Source organism: Drosophila takahashii, chromosome 2L, assembly GCF_030179915.1.
Source record: "Drosophila takahashii strain IR98-3 E-12201 chromosome 2L, DtakHiC1v2, whole genome shotgun sequence".
Classification (NCBI taxonomy): Eukaryota; Metazoa; Arthropoda; class Insecta; order Diptera; family Drosophilidae; genus Drosophila; species Drosophila takahashii.
Window position 1 is genome coordinate 2,433,092 of NC_091678.1, and position 17,508 is coordinate 2,450,599.

Sequence of the window (17,508 nt, forward strand, 5' to 3'; positions counted from 1 at the left end):
TTTCAATGGTTGATAATGGTGATAAAATTGATAATGGGACATGTTTTTTAAATATTCCAGGTGTGGTAGGGCAACTCTACTTAATCAGATAAGTGATAGAACAATAAATTCAGAATAGCCAAAGTATTTTATAAAAATTTTATAAAAATATTGCGCAGCCACCCTGTTGTCAAAATTAAATGAATTGTTATTCCTTTTAAAGTCTTGATAGAACATGGCCAAAAAATCGTTGCATTCGATTTAAAAAATATAAAATAATTACCTAAACTAAAATTTCAATTTATATGATAAATTTCTTTAAAAATGATCATAAATTTCCTAGAAAAATCTTGATAGAAGTTCCACACAATACATTCCTGCCCCCTTTTGCCCTAACATTCTCTCCCACCATTAAGAACTATAAATATCCACAATATGCACATAAAAATTATTCACATAAACAAATAGAAATCTTTAGCATGCCTTATGGGCTGCATAGAATTAAAAACCGATGAGGGGAAAAATTTGAATGCACGTGTGTTAATCATAAATTTTAAACATGTTTCAAATGCAGTCGTCGGCGGTGGAAAGAAAATGGACACCAGGACAGATGGAGAGACTGATGGACTGACTGGTGGAAACGTTTCAGCGGTGGCGGCGTCCAAAAAAGCGAACGCAGCTATAATAAACGCATGAAAATATGCCTGAGGCGTGCGCCAAGCGATTTCACCTACAGATATACAAGTACATTGACAAAAAATGTACTAGTAAAAATAAATATCTGCATATTGAATGCAATGAATCGTATTAAATATTTATATTAAATATAAAAACATATTACTTGATATAAAATATACTATATTGCATGATTTAATTTGAAAATATTTCGTTGGTAATCATTTTACTGCATAAAAAAAATTCATATTTAAATCAAACCTTAAAATATTTAAAATGACTCAAAATGTTAAATGTAATATTTGCTTTTTTAAAATTAATATGAACCGTAATGGTTTTATGTGGATTTACTAGGTTTCTTTTTATCAGTGTATTAACATATCTCTGTGTACTCCGCAGAGGCGGCGTAAGGGGGTGTAATTTCGGGGAATAAGGGGGAAAACGTTGACTTGTCACTTTTTTGCATAAACGCACCCAATTTTCGATGCGTATATGAGTGAGAGCGAACGAGACTTTGGTTTTGGTTTTGGCCACATGCCAGTGCGTAGTCAACTTTTCGTGGAAGGGGGGGCGTTAAGAGCTTGCCGCGCCTCAGTTTCAGTCTATTAAAAGAGCTGCAAGCTGGGCTCGGTGGTTGTCAATTTTATTCCATTATTTTCCCTTTCCCCCCGAAACTGTTTTTAAGGCCTTAATGCTGTTGTAATAAGCCAACAAATTGCCATTGTGGCCGCTGTTATCCGAGGTCTTTGCGCCTGATCGTGTTGTGAATTGGCAATTCGATGTGTTTTTAGCCAGCTACAGTGGCAAATGTCACAGAACTCCGCTCTGCAAACGTGATGGATTAAATGGGGGAGGATAGGATAGAACAGGCCACGAGTGATTTCAGTTTGTTTCGCGAATATTTTAAGTCCCAGCGGCAACTAATTTTAGATTATCTGTAAGTTTAAAATCTTTTTCACCTTTAAGAAGGTAAGTATAATTTTTCACCTTTCTTATAAAGTTTTTTTGAATTTTGGTTGTATTTATTTATTATTCTATTACTCAGATTAAAATATAACTCCATATTTTACTGTTATTAAAAGAGTTTCATATTTGTGAAGCTCAAATTATTCTGCTTGAAAATCTTCATGCAATTACCTCCTTTTTTTTTAACAAACCGCCTATAATTATAAAGCAATTATTTTGAGTTTGCAAAAAATCAACCCTAGTAATGTCATTAAAAAAAAGAAGTAAAATCCCATCGCTCTGCCAGAGACAATGTGCATTTTCGCGTGCAACGGTTTTGCTCTTTTCCCATTGTGAAAATGAAAGTAATTGTAGGTAAGTTTTTCTTGTGATTGCATTTTTGTTGCCACAGACGGTGGACAAAACGATTTTCAACAAGTTTTGAGAGATTGCATTGGCCTGCACATTTCCACACTTCAAAAGTGAACGAAAGAAATTGAAATTAATTAAATACATAGGCAACACGAAAGCGGCTTTTCCCCTTTTTCCCCACTTTTTCCACTTGCCACCTGCGAGTCACTCAATCAACTGTGACGCATCGTGCACAAAAATTGTTTGTCAACAAATTGGAGCGCGACCAAGCCCACAACAGCAAACAACAAACAACGAACAACAACTAAAAATGCAATTAAAAAATCGAAATGGAAAAACAATAAAATCACAAGAGAAATATGTGCTTAAAGCATAAACATGAACTGAAAGACGCGACCAGATGGAGCAAAAAGCGAACAAAATATTTTACAACACTTTCGCTCGTTAGAAGCGGGCGGGTGCAGCCTCAGCCAACTTGGCTACAGTGCGGCACGAAAGTCTACTGCTAGCTCTTGGATACACTGAAAGAAACAGTATTTTTTATAGGTTTTAAGGGTGGTATAAAGTGATAACAAATCCACTTAAGTTATCAAATAATTCATAAATTTAATTTACATTTTTATTTTTAAGGCGACTAGGATAAAAACTCTATCCTATTTTGTTACTATTATTATTACCGAATTATGGTTTTTGTTTTAAGCCTAGTACTCACTTCAATCAAATAGGCAACGAAATGCTAAATTCTATACAAAAATGACAGGCGAAAAATTTCGTTATCAAAATTTTGTATGGAGATTTTCATTTCGGAGGCTTTTTGATTAAAGTGAGTACTAGGCCTTAGATTTCAATGCCACACCGTATATTTTATAGGACTTTTGAGGTATCCACTTAATGTGTCTGAAAATTCAAACATTTTATTTAAATTTAAATTTTTGTGGCGACTTGGGTATAAAATTCTATTCTTTTTTTGTTAGAATTATTTGTTATTACCGAAATTCTGTTTTTGTTTTAGATTTTTATGTCAGCCAAACCGTTTTTGCTCATCCACAAAAAAAGTGGTAAATTTATTAGTAGTCGATGGTAGTAGATTAATGACAGAGCAAAAATAATAATTCCCCTCGAGAATAATCCCTAAGTTTTTTTTCCAGTGTGGCTATCTGTCTCCTCTCTATGCACTCATTGCCGCTTTAATTGCCCGGTGAAAATGTGCAGCAACTGCAGCCGGCGCAACAAAATACTACAATGCTAAGGCGCTTACCTGCGGCTCTACTCTAATTACCCCCAAAAGCTCTTGGGAGTCGATGCCTCCCCGATCATCGCTGATCCCTTTCTGAAAGACTTTTGAAAGATGCCGCCGCGCTGGGCAAGCAAGTGAAATTGAAGTGAAATTAATCAAATTTGCTTTGAGTTTTTGGTTTGAGACGTGGTGCGATTGCTTTCTTGGCTAGGGTGTAATTAGATTGCCGTCAAGATTGTTCAACAAGTGAAATCTTGGAACTTTTACTAGTTTTTTAGCCTATGTACCTTAATAATTTTTAAAAATTACTAATTTACTCCCAAATGGAAAATAAATACGACCTTAATTGTAAATTATTAATTTAAATAAGTTTGCTGGTCTATAAATGGATAAACATTTAATTAAAACTTTGTTAGCTTAGATTTCCAAGCTGAATGGTCATCAATTTTCAAGACTTAAATGATTTTTTTCAAAATTAAAATATTTCTATAATTGATTTAATTTAAAATATTTTAATACATAACTTTTTCTTAAACTTATTGGTGTATTTTCCTTTGTTAATTAAAATGTAGTTTTTTTTCTATTTCTTCTCATTTTTTTTATTCTTGTCTTTTTAAATAAAACGCATAAATACTGTTAACCAAATAAATTCTTAGCAATAACAATTCATCAAATTTCCGCCCATTCAATGCCGCAATTCGAGGCCTTTCTTCTGCCGTCGGAAACTCAATTTCAATTTGCTGTCAGTTCCCTCCGCGGCCAATTGACAGCTTCTTGGGCCAGCACCTTGGCGAAACTCGGGTCAATTGGCTGCCATAAATCTTCATAGAACATTGTTGACTGCCGGCGACAGTGCGAAATAAAAATACGAATTTCATTACAATTTTTTCCCCCTCTTTCGCTTGCTATTTCAAATTATAGAAATGTAATAAATCAAAATCTCGTTAACTCGCTGCGACGTTCAAATTTGTTTCAGGTTAAAGTCAGTGAGAAAAAGGAATCGGGAATCTATTCTAATTAAATAGGTTCTCTCGAATGGAATCGAATGAACGTTGGAGGGAGGAGTTCAGTCGGTCGTTCTGATTAATGCCGTCGAGGAAGATAATGACAAGACAACACCCAGAAAACCCACCCAGTGGATGGGGATATATATGCGAATCTCGATCATCTGCTCAGTCGTGTGTGCAACAACAGGTTGCTGTGAGTTGCATGCAAGCGATGATTAAAACGGGGCAAGCTCGAAACTCTTAATTCTTGGCCATTTTCACTGAAATTGTAAAATATAATTTCCAAGGAAATTCTTTCTTTTCATCTGACTATCTGACTGGCAATTACTTCGTTTCTCTTGTTAGTTTTGTTTTCTTTTTGCACCCAACTATATATACTTTTTGCTGCTTTCATTATGATACTTTTTTCTGTGCTGTCGCTTTTCATGCGCGACTTCATTTAACTGTGCTTTGCATGATTATTGCTCCAGTTATCAGCTCAGCGACATGAACAACAGCTTCTGGGACGGCGGCCAGGTAAAATTATGTTGAACAAACTGCAGCGAGCTACAAATATGGGCAATGGATTGCCTGGGCTCAGCCGAACAGAAAAAAAGAAGGTGCAGCTGGGCAGATCGCTTCGGGCTTTTTCGAGCAGAAGATATTTCTGCATTCGCGACTTAGATGCATGTAAGAAAATCACAAAACATCAGTTCGTGTGGGCAAAATAAATATAAACATAATAATACATTACGTTTTAAATCATAGACATATTAAAAAAAAAGTCGTTAAAAAATACCCGAATTAACCGATTAGAAATAAATAGTAGTTATATGTTTATTATTTTGGGCCAATTTTTAATACTTTACGAAAGTATTAGCTTAGTTTACACAGTTAACAGTTTTAAAATTATGAAAAATAAATAATAGTATACTATTTTTCTTTTAGTGTTAAAACATTAGGTTTGTTCATATATTTGGTAAAGTTCCCAATATTGAAAACTCCTATAAATTCATTTTTTAAATCCCCTCTGTTAAACCGAAAATTTAGTTCGGTCTGAAATAGTTAAATCAATCTTGTGTTAGCTTTCCCGGTTTCTTAGTCATTTATATAAGAAATATTTCCAAGCTGACTTCCACACCCAACTGCCATCAAAATCGCAGACGTCCGAGCACTTAATTAAATTTACATTGCAGCAAACGTACTGCAGTTGTGTGTGGCAAACTCTAAAAAGGGGGAACTATTTGTGATTTTACATTTTAGATTTTTTTCGCCCGGCCATTTGAGGGAAACTCGCTCGGGCTCACCTGTTGCTCGTTATCTTCAGTATTTATGTCATCGTTAAATTTGGCTTCCAGCTGCTTTTACCTGGACTCGAAAACAAGTGCACACGAGGCGTTCTTGTGCAGCATTTCTGCTTTTCTGCTGCTCGTGTCGCTGGCAAAAGGTGTGGCACAAAATATTTAAACACGGCATAAAAATTAAAAACTAGTCTAATCACAGGCCCGAGCTAGATTCAAGTGCCTCGTGTGCTGTGTGTTGGGGGCTGAAGGCCTTAACCGAGATCATTTACCGCAGACCAGGTGATCTGAATTTTAAAGGAAGAGATAAATTAAAAGTTGATGGCGATTTAAGGCCATGAAAAGGATACACGGGGAAAAGTGTTCGGCAGAGAAAGGTTGAAAGTCGTATGTGATTTTGATGCAATGATTTATTTTCCACCGCAGATCTTGACATGTCTTTTATAGTTTTGAATAACGAACGATTTGCATTCACCGATTAAATTTGATCGATTTAAAGTGACTTGAGTGAATTTCAAATATTTCAGAGAAAGCTAAGAAGCTAGGTTTAAGTTGTTGGCTTAATGACTAACAACAAAAAAGAGATAATTTAAAGGATTAAAATGGGAAGAAATAATTAATTTTGTTGTAGGTAGTTAACATTATTTTTAAATTACATTTTAGTTTTATATTTTATTCTAACTAAAAACATTTAATTAATTATTTTAATAAATTAAAGATTTTCCTTTAGCAATATTATAGGTATTTTTAAGATTTAAGGAAATTAAATTTTGGTTAATTATTTATTTGACTATAATTATTTTCAATTATTTTTTGAGGACTTTTTCAATTAAACCCACTTCTCACGACAGCGAAAAATCTAAAAAAGTGTGGAAAATGGACCATGTGCCATTTATGGAGGGGCCATGGAAATCCGATTTGCGATTAAGACTTCAAATGAACACTAATCCCTAGGAGACCCCGAAGAGTTTCCAGCCAATGCGATAGCAAACTCTCAAACTATCGCAACGGCAACAGGTGTAAATGATTCGTCGTTCCCTCGCTTCGCCTGACCAGTGCGTTCTGAACAATTTCCTTTTCTCCCCCCAGAAACTGGTTGCCTTTGCCGAGTCTTAGTACGTCGTATTAAGTTTAATTTGCATGGCGAAAAAAACACAGAAAAAATGGAAATACTTTTAAAAGACCCCCGGGCGCCAGGAGACTTGACACATTTCTGCGGGCCATGAGAATGAACTTTTTGCAATGCAAAATGCTTTTCCAATAGTTGACCCAATTGCCGGAGAGACAAAAGTGGAAAGGGTGACCCAGCGATTGACATCAATCATTGCACTATGAGACATTATTCTTAACGTCATCCTCCTTTTTTTCCGCTCTTAGCTGGGTCAATTAGAAATGACTTGGCAGCTTTTCGGGTAAAAGTACCAAGTGCAAGTTGCAGCCTTCGATGGCAAAGAAAATCCGCAGCTAAACGACAATCGATTAAGGTCAGCCTTCGCTGGGCCTGGAAAGTTGCCCCTGCCCCCATTGGAACGCCCTGCAAATGGCGCCCATGGTGGAAAAATTCAGCTGGTAGCCCATAAATATTACACACAGGAAAAAACTAGATCAGAGATCAGGCCGTGTGTCTGGGGGGTAATTTTATCCCTTTATTTAGACTTATTTTGGGAGTAAAAATCCGTAAATATTTTAGCAATAAAGACATTTTATAGGTGCTTCTATAAAAATATTTATTTACATACAAATATCTGTTAATATTGCAATAGGTATTTCTATAATATCGGATACCTTAAAAAACATGGCTTAAGCATAATTAACTCGTTGTGTGATAATACTTTAAAGGTACAAAAATAATTTAAAAAAAATGTTAATCGTTATAAACAGAAAAAAAAGCAAGTCACTAGTTAAAAAATGTTGGTTCTTTTATTTTATTTATAAAATAATTAGAGTTAACATATTTTTAAAATTTGTTCTTTAGACAATAAATGTTTTTTTCCGGCCCCTTGAAAATGAATATCTTTCTGTACATATGCTATAATCTTGATATTACATTCATTTAAAGTCTAAGCATTTTAATGTTTTCAAACTGTTAAAAAATGCTTAAAACTAAAATCTGTTAATAATCTCCTTAAAAAAATAAAAGCATATTTTTTGATGTAATGCATTTTTCCTCTGCATAATGGCGATCATGCTCGAGTTCAGTGGGCCAAGTCAAGGAGTAGCCGAGAAGGCATGGTCAAGTGGCTGCGATTTGCATGACCAGTCGAAGTCGATTCCGATGGGTGTGCGTGCGGCGATCCCGATCCCCGAATCGAACGTAGTTGATCCCCAGAAGAGGAAGATCGAAACTGGAACACTTCAATGTGCCACAGCAATCGCAATTACTGCCGCAGAGAGCAGTTCCAACTTTTCAGTTTCCCAGTCATGCGAGCGATTTTTCCGGTGGGTATCAAGTGCACCAGAGGATCGGAGGGAAATGGATTTTCTTTCGGTTGGGTTGCGCCGTCTGTGACTCCCATCGCTGCTTATAGTACTTGGTATACATAGTAGCTGTGGCCCAGTGAACCATTTGATCATTTGACCATGGAATTTACACACAGCCCATGGCTGTGCGCACAGTTTGCGGTTTTTACAATGATTTCCTCAGAGGAAAACTGCAATTTTTAATTGCTTGGGAACGAAATTTAAGAACTGGTTCGTTAAATTAGCGGGGTAACAAGTTAAATAAGTAAGTTAAGGGAAATGTAGTATTGTCCTTTAAGTGGAATCTAACTGGAGTCAAGCTATGGCAGTTCCATCCGTCAGAAAAACAGAGGCGGCGAGGCTGATTTTCACATCCTCGAATTTACAACATTTACAAGAAAATTAATACATTGAATTTCGGCGCCATTTATCGATTAATGATTACTTATTTCGAAAGCTTTTTAACTGGCGACATCTTTTGGCTACTTAGCGAACCTAGTTTCGGAACTTTTGTTGCCCACCGCCATCTACCGGCTCACAGATTAAAAAGTATACTTCTGGGCTGATTCGAAAACAAGTCTCCAACAAGTCTCCAACAATTCTCCAACAATTCTCCAAAGTGGATAAATTTGGCAGCGCCATCTATCGGCTTCCGTTTAAAAGAGATTGTTGTGCGAGAAGCCATCTATGGGAATCTATAAGCACTATTTCAATGTGGGCGCCACACACAAATGCTGTTTGTGGGCGTTGGAGTGGGCGTGGCAGCTAAAGGTATTGTGGTCCGGTTCGGCTTAGCCTGATCAAGAATATATATAAATTTTTTAGGGTGGGAATCGGTTCCTACCCTTTTTTTCTCAATTCCATTCCTTATGATGTGGCTAATTCCATTATTTTTGGTCTTGTTCATGAAAACGGTGAGAGAATTTCGCAACAGCAGAAAAAAATCCGCAAACAGAAATTAGAGATAAATGCATATGTACATATGAGATTGAAAGGGATAGATTGAAAGTCAAATGCGAATAAAATAAATAAACAGCTAGAACAAGCTTGGAAATAATCCAGTTATTGTGACAATAATAGAGTTTTTTCAGAGGAAACCATCAGAAAACTGAATGGGGAGAATTTTAAGTTAGAACTGAAGCAATCGAAAATAATAAGGCAAGTCATAAAGTCAGTAAGAAAATGACAATACCTAGGCCTTTAATTTATTAAAAATATAGATATTTTTTAATTTTTTTGTAGTCTATTTAAATACGTAGTTAATAAAATATTTCTTTGGCCTTTTAAAGTTTTTATTTTTAATAAAATCTTAATTGTCTTCTAATAAGAGCATTCATGTTTTACACTTTTAACAATATTGTAAAACAATAGTAGTTCCGAACTATAAAATTAAGTTATTTGTTGGACATCTTTAAAATTTGTATTTTTAATCAAATTAAAAGCAATAGCCTTTAATCAACAAATCTTTATAGTATTAGAGGAAGGGGTTTATTTCGAAAGAAATACTACGATTATCTTATCAGCCACCCCTACAAAACAAGTGTATTAAATGAATAGGTTTATTTATATAGGCCTACCCGAAGAAGTAGAAATACTTAAGAATGTTTGCAGGTGCGTGTCAAACACGCCCCCATTTGCTGGGCCAAGTGAGGCGAATAATTCATGTCAATATCAAAACTCATTTACCTGCGGTTGCCTCAGTCTCACAGCCTCCGATTCTCAGAGTCTCAGTCATCAAAAAGCTTGTGAGGCAAAAACCAACTAAGAAGTAGATCAAACGAGGCCAAGGAGGTGAAATTCCAGGTGGGGTGGTAAGTGGGATGGGGAATGTGGAAGTGTATGGGGCAATTCTAAGGCCAATTGAGGAAAATGCGTTCAGCCGGAATGCCGCTTATAAGCTAAAGCCATCGTTGACAACACAGAGTTTTCCTCCTGGCGACCGGAGGAACGAATGTTTCAAAATCTCGATTTGAAATATGGAAAAGTTTCTCGTCTCAGTTGAGACTTTCACTTCCCACAGATAGGCAATTTTAATTACTTTCCCCCCCTTTTCCCTCCGACACATTCATTCATTTCCACTTGTTGCCCATCAGTTAAAAGTCAAAAGAGGAAACTCTCCAAATGGTAATTCCATTTCCATTTCGGACATTTCACGCTTGAAAGGATTTGCCACCGCGATGTCTATCGTCCTGTGGCCATCACAACTTATTGCCACTACTACTGTGGCTACTTTTAATACACCAAATTAACTTTTTCGTTGCGTTTTCCTGGGGCAACGTCCTTTTACCCCTCTTTACCACCCTCTCACCCCCTCGAAAAGCAAGGACGCGTTTATCTGTCGGTTATCTCGCCTTTTGTTGATTAATAGCTTTGCGGTAATTAATTTGGCATGAATAGAACGAGATGGAAATGAACTTCAATGGCGAAATGGGGCGAAATGGATGTGAGTGTCTCATTGAAAAAGAGTTTGGGTCTGTTTAGATCTAATGAGATATGATTTACTATGTGTTTATTAATTGTTGTGTGAAATGGGGACATATTTTATGAGAATTATGCATACGTACGGGTGATTAAGTTAGAAAATTAATTTAATATGCCATGATAATAAGCCAATTTTAATTATTTTGACCTTATTGAAATACTATAAAAATTATGGTGCATAATAAAATTCTTTAAAATTTTGCAATTATATTTTTAAACTATCTGATTATTTTTAAGCCTATGACAAATTTTTGTAAAATAAATTAATAGTGAAAGGTATTTTCTCCAGAAAATACATTTATTACACTGCCCAGATAATCCATTAAAAATAATATTGACTTTAAAACTTAGGCTTTTTATTTTAATTATAAGAATATTTTTACATCTTATTTTGTTTTATATTCCTTCTATTTATCTTATCCCTTATTTTTTTTGAATAACAGATAAATAGTGCAAGATAATATTGGTTCCCCGTGGAATAGATTTAACCGGCAGTTTCCGAGTCCTCGCATTACCTGCAAACTTTTCTCATTATATCTGCACTGCAGTGCAGCGACAAACGGGGGAACTTTTCAGCCCACCCACAGCTTCAGGTTTTACCAATGACTTCCGTCATCACCGACACACTCAAAGTGTAAATTTGCGTTTGCTTCTAATTACGAGCGGGAACAAGAAATTGCCCAGAACTGAGAACTTAGAGACCCGAGAACCTGAGGAGGCCCGCATTCGCACTCGCAATACTCGTAGTATTTGCAGCATCCCAGCATCTTGGCAACTCGGAAACTTGGCATCTGCAAATGGAGGAGCACTTGCGGCAATTGCAATTTAGAATTTTCAATTATATTTATATTTTTTATGGGGCTTAAGGGTAGTAGATGGTGGTGAACGCCCGCACACACGGAAGCGCAGTGGAAAACTACAAATCAAGTGCCACGCACGCAAATTTCCTTTAATTAAAACCAAACTTTTAAGAGCCCCTCGTCTGCATCTTCTTCACGTTCCCCGTTCCTCAGATGCCGCAGATGCATCTTCACTGGGTTTACCCATACCCAAACCCAAACACAAACTACTCGTTCTCAACTTAAGCGAAACCAAGGCGACATAATCTTCGAGTGGGGCCCAAAGTGCGGGCCGCTTTTGTTGGTTGCAGGGCGAAGGGATTAGAGGCCAAAGTTTGCTCAGGTGAAGAAATACAATTAGGGACTAAGATGGGGACAACAAGGCCTAAAAGGGTTTACTGATGAAGTGACACAAATCGTACTCAAAAACTAAATAATTACCGCTTTTAATACAATTGACCTTTTGTAAAAAGTGTACAATTAAAATGTAATATATATATCATTTACTGTAAATTTAAAAACAAATTAAAAAAAAACAGGAAAATAATTGTACAAAATTACTGCTTGTAAATTACTTTTTTTATTACTGCTACGTATTATAAAAATGCCAATCAATATTCAGGAGAAAAATACTTTGCTAAACGTATTCTTACAACAATGTTTCATAAAACCAATAAATATTTTATATATATTTAAAGGAAACTTGTTATTCATTTTTAGGACTTATCAGCAAACTTCTAAAGTTCTGAACACCAAAATCATGGTACCCTATAGTCTAAGAAAACACCTCCTTGATTAGGATTTTGAAAGTCAAGTCAAAGCCTTCAAAAATCTCTTCGAAGCTTGGTTTTGAAACAGCTCCCACCCAAAAACATCCATCAAAAAGTAAAATTCAGTTTTCCCCGCATTTCTGCCGGAAGAGCACTTAGTAAAAAAAAACGGATGGAAGGAAAAAGGTAGGAAGCCAACTTCGCCGCCCAAAAGAAGCGAAGCGAGTGCAGTGGAAAACTTTCCTAACCCATATTAAAACATATTTGCGCAAAAATATGCAGATGCCTGGAGAGTGCAGGGAAGTTTGCACGCATATATAGTATATGCCATGTATGCCATATCTATATATAGGCAGGTGGCGGTGCTGCGTCGGCAGTCAATTGCTCATTGACTTGGCTCAAAAATTGTTGAGTGTCGAGTTGCAAGTCCTAAGCTCCTGCTAACATGTGGCCAAAAGTTGCCAGCGCCTCAGCTCAGATAGGGAAAATGCGGAAGAAGAGCCGACATCTTCCTCTTCGGAATACCATTTCTTTCGGCTTTAGTTTCTAGTTAAGTTTACGTGAGCGTGGATTTCAAGCTGTGCGCGCACATAAGTTTGCGGCTTAAGCATGTGAAATTCATATGGAAGAAAAAGGAACCCGCACCCACCCACATATCCTGGCCCCCCAAAAATTCACATAAACTACTGACAGGGCTAATGCATTGCCAGCCACCCAAAATAACCTTAGACACTACGACGACGGGGGTGCTGAAAGAGTCAAACGAACTTACTGCCGCCAAAAGTTTAAAATTAAACGTAGTTGGATTTTGGATCTAAGAAAACGCTGTCAGGAAGGACAATGACTACTTGGGGTATTCGGAAAATCTTAATTTACTTATTGAGTTTGTCAGCGCTAAGACTTATCTTATTTATATTGTTATAACAATTTTATGAGATAAAAAAATTAAAATATTAACATTTTATTAATAAATAGTTGTAACGACTTAATTGATCAAATGTAAAACTCTAAGAAATATTTATTCAAACTAAATAAAATATTTACAAAAACATTTAATTTATTCTAAATTTTAACTTTTTATAAATAAATTAGGGACTATACCTACTATACAATACTGTTTCAAAAAAGATTACAAATTATTACACACTTGTTGATTTTTAACCAACAAATTTAAAACTATTTATAATTTTTTAAATAACGTTTGGACTTGCAGTTCGTTATAGTATATATTCCCTTTAAACATAAAGTAAATGTAGTTACCCCTTCTTGTGACTTATCTGTGCCGCAAATATTCAATTACAAATTCAACTTGATTAAAGTTTAAAAGAGCAAGGAATGCCTCAAAAATGCCGGTGCTGCTGGCGAAAGACTAATTATGTTTATGCAAAGTGTTTTTCGGTCTTTGAACCATAATGGAATATAATTTAAGCAAAATTATTGAAAATTGACGGTAATTGAAATGAATTTGAACAAATTTGAGTGCACGGCGTTTGGGGGTGTCGTGTTGCTCCGCCATCAAAGGAGTCAAAGAGCGTTGAGTGTCGAGTGTTGCAACTTTGACACGCGACGAGGAGCCCAGCAATTTTCTTTGCCTCTCTAGGCCTGCCGAAAAGGGTTCATTAGACATTTTACCAAAATTACTGCACATTTCCAGCCAGGACTTCTCTATGATTAGGCTTGCAGAAGTGGATTATTTGCAGTAGATGGTTCCTTTTCGATTTGAGTTGGCCAGTTTAAGTGAAACTACAGCTTCAAGCGGATAAAGTCACCAAGTAAACAGCTTACTTACTGGGGAAACACAAATTCAATGAAAATAAAAATAAATTAGCCGCTCTAAATGAGCCAAATAAATTCATTTAGGGCTTTATGCGCTCCACTGAAGTATGCCAAAAAGACACCGTCATTCACGTCACCCTCTTTTCTTTCGGATGGCAGGGTTAGGAGCCAAGTTAAAGGCAACACGTATTGCCAAACTCGATTGCCCCTGGCGCCGCACACCAAATGCAATTTCACTTCGCCCTCCTCGAGGTGGGGAAAAATTTCCAGGGTCCCCCAAGTATTCCCCGTTGCAGGTGATTCCCCTTCGCAGCACTTATCCATTGAGTGAGCTCCGTTTGCTCCGATTGGACAACTCTTGAAATCAACGCTGTAGAAAATAACAAAACAACAAAACGACAAAAGGTTTCTTTTGATTATGTCCGTGTTTATCTTTACAAAATGTAACCCAATTGAAAGAAATATGTTTTTCGTTTTAACTCATTTGCATTTACTTTTGGCCCGAAAATAAAATCAATATCTAGTTCAAAGCGGTTGAAAAAATATTTTTAAAAAATGGCTGCTAACATAACTTATATATTGTTAAAAAAATTGTTTTTAAGGAAGCAATATGTTTTAAGAACCAACAAACAAATGAGTCAATAATCGCAGTTGGGGAATTTTAAATCAAAAGTAATAGATTTAGTTAAATCTATGGATTCTTCGAAACGTGCCCCTACAAACGGAACAGCTTAGTCATAAATTCAAAAAAATCCTATTTAAATATAAATTAGCAACTATTAAAATTCAAATCAAATAACACGCACCTGGCGCCTGTTCACCCAAAGAAAAAATACAAAAAAAAAAACAATAAACCGGCCAATAACCAAAACAAATTCGAAAACCGGATTAAAAGAGAAACGCTGGTCAGCTGTGAGGAAAGCCCCCACCGTCTGGTCCACTGTCTGGGGACAAGTTTTTTCCTCGGCGGGTAAAGAACCTCCGAAATTCAAACATTAGGTGACTATGGAAAAAATCGTATAAATAGAGAAAGACTCGGCAGAAAGGGCATCAGTTTCCAGTGCAACCTCGCAGAGTCCTCATCTATTTGGGATATTTCTACAGATCGAATTTAATTTTCAATTCAACATGAAGTTCTTGGTGAGTTACGCTTCCTGTGGATAAAAGCTTGCAGGAATTAAGGGTTTTATTTATTTAATTCCCCTTCAGGTAATCGTTTTTGTGGCACTCATTGCCATTGCCTCTGCTTTGCCTCAATTTGGATTCGGAGGATTCGGAGGAGGATTTGGTGGTCAGCAGCAGCAACAGCAGCAAGAAGGATTCGGAGGTGGATTCGGTGGATTCGGAGGATTCGAACAGCAGCAGCAGCAGCAAGAAGGATTCGGAGGTGGATTCGGAGGTGGTTTCGAGCAACAGCAGCAGCAGCAGCAAGGAGGCTTCTTCTAAAGCAGTTCCATTATGGAATAGCAAATTAAAAACAAAGAAAAAGTTATTTAAATTAATAAAATAGTAGTAAATTAAACTAAAACTATGCTTTTGAATTTTTTAAAAGAATTTTCAGATGAAAGATTTGAAGGATATGAAAACATTAGTCTAATTTAAAGTCAAGATAATCATAGAATAATTGGACAACTTTGTTATGATGGATTTTATTTGGATGCTAGCAGGGCTTTAAAAATAATTTTTTAATATATTTTCATTGTTATAAATAACTCTAAAAAGTTTGATATAAAAGATATCCATCCCACAAATTATCACCTTTAATAAAAGAAATCACTATAATTTGCTTGATGCCGCAAAACCAGTTCCAGATGTTGTAAAATATTCCTAAGAATGAAGTGGCTATTTCAAAATCACTTTGGAGGTTAATGGAATAATAAGTTTATCGTCACTTTGCGGAAGTATTCTCAGCCAAAAACAATAACATTAACCATTATTATAATTTCCGAGCAATTGTGCAAGTACTTAAAGGTAAAAACACACGAATCCAGTGACTCGTGCAAAATTGTGAAATAGCTAAATATTCTGACAACAATAATTCAACTAATTTGATTAGCGAAGAGCATACGCCAGCAAAGAGCTGATTGAAAACCTGTATTTTAGTGGGCCCGTCAGCTCCAGATACTTGAAATTTTTCATCAACCGAAAAAATCCCCTTTGGAGCACGATCGGCGCAAAAGGGAAGTCCGAGCGGCGATCGGACCGTGTCCAACCAGTTTTCGAGTGGCTATGAGCCAAACAGAAAATCAAATAAATACACGCGGTCGCCAGCAAAAAGTCAAACAGTTCATCTTAGCATTTCGGCCAAATAAGGTTATTGAGTGGAGAAGTCAAAACTAAACATCGAACATTTAAAATGAAATTCCTGGTAAGCACGGTATAAAAAATCGAAAAAAATAGATCTGGTTAAAATCTCTCAATAAACTAAGAAATATATTGATATATTTGTTATTATGAGTTGAATCATGTAATTAACCTTAATTGGTTTGTCTATGATAAATATACAAGAAGGCCCATTTTAAATGGGAAGATTTATAGGCACAAAAAATCTTTGACTTAAAAATTAAAGTTAAAAAGCCGAAATTCGGTTAAAATCCCAATTTCTACAAAGATTGTAAATTAAAAAATTGAGAAAATTTCTTTAAAAATATTTAGTTGAAATTTTATTAATTTAAAAAATATAATTTATATTTTCCAACAGATAATCGTATTTGTAGCTCTTCTCGCCGTTGCAATGGCTCAATTTGGTCGTGGTCCTTTTGGTGAATTGATTCGGGATATTGAGCGATTTGAAGGAGGTCAACAGCAGCAACAGCAGCAGCAAAGCGGTTTTGGAGGAGGTCAACAGCAGCAGCAGCAGGAAGAGGGGGTCATCTTCAGAGGTCCTTTCGGCGGCGGTGTCGAGTTCTTCCAGGAGCAGCAGCAACAGCAGCAAGGTGGTGGCGGTCAGCAGCAACAGCAGCAGCAGGAAAATCTATTCAATTTCTTTGGCTAAATCTTCTACACGAGGCCAACTAGGCATAGACTGATTACCTATCTCTACAATTTAAAAGGGGGCCATAGTTTAAAGCCATGATCCAAAAAATAAACATTAAAATATATTTTAAGAATAAATAGACCAAAATAAAAATAAATGTAGTAATTTTTTCATCCAAAAAAAGCTAAAATAATTTATTTTACTGAGGTATTTCCAAAAACAATTAAAATGAAATATTTTACCAGTAAAACTAGGCCTAATAAGGTTATGGATTACTTCAGATTTCTCAATTCTTAACGGTTGGCCAAATAAAATTAAATCAAATCAAATAAAAGTAATTTATTTACAGGGCCAAAGAGCAGACAATTTGCCTCCTATTTGGATGTGAATTTCGAAATGGCTTCGTGTTCTGTGTCAAAATCGCGATGATGGCCATGGCCAATTGTTATGGCCAAAGTTTTAAGCCAAAAATCGCAAAACTCTAATGAGTGCTATCGTTGAAATCGGAGGATGGCAAGGAAGGAAAGGGGTGGGATGGGATATTTGGTTGCTTTATCCGAAAGCACCGAAACACCATCAAAGTCATTAAGCGGAAAACCCTTTTGGCTTCTTTTCCACGCATTTTCATTTCGCCCCTGTAATGACTTCATCCCAGCGTTCAGAGTCTTTGGGGTTTTCTGGTTCTGGTTTTGTTATTGGAGACAATTTCG

General features: G+C 36.1%; 2 protein-coding genes across 2 annotated transcripts; both read left to right on the forward strand.

Moving 5' to 3' along the window:
• The first annotated feature begins 14,841 nt into the window (after positions 1-14,841).
• On the forward strand, positions 14,842-15,349 carry LOC108064203 (neuropeptide-like protein 30). The gene is made up of 3 exons (XM_070218065.1): positions 14,842-14,961; positions 15,031-15,157; positions 15,209-15,349. Exons 1-3 carry the CDS (start codon positions 14,950-14,952, stop codon positions 15,265-15,267), a joined length of 198 nt encoding a protein of 65 aa, XP_070074166.1. The 5' UTR covers positions 14,842-14,949; the 3' UTR covers positions 15,268-15,349.
• A 667-nt stretch (positions 15,350-16,016) lies between these two features.
• Positions 16,017-16,955, forward strand: LOC108064202 (transcription activator GAGA). Its single transcript, XM_017151607.3, has 2 exons — positions 16,017-16,189; positions 16,523-16,955. The coding sequence occupies exons 1-2, from the start codon at positions 16,178-16,180 to the stop codon at positions 16,814-16,816; spliced, it is 306 nt and encodes a 101-aa protein (XP_017007096.2). The 5' UTR covers positions 16,017-16,177; the 3' UTR covers positions 16,817-16,955.
• Positions 16,956-17,508: the final 553 nt, after the last annotated feature.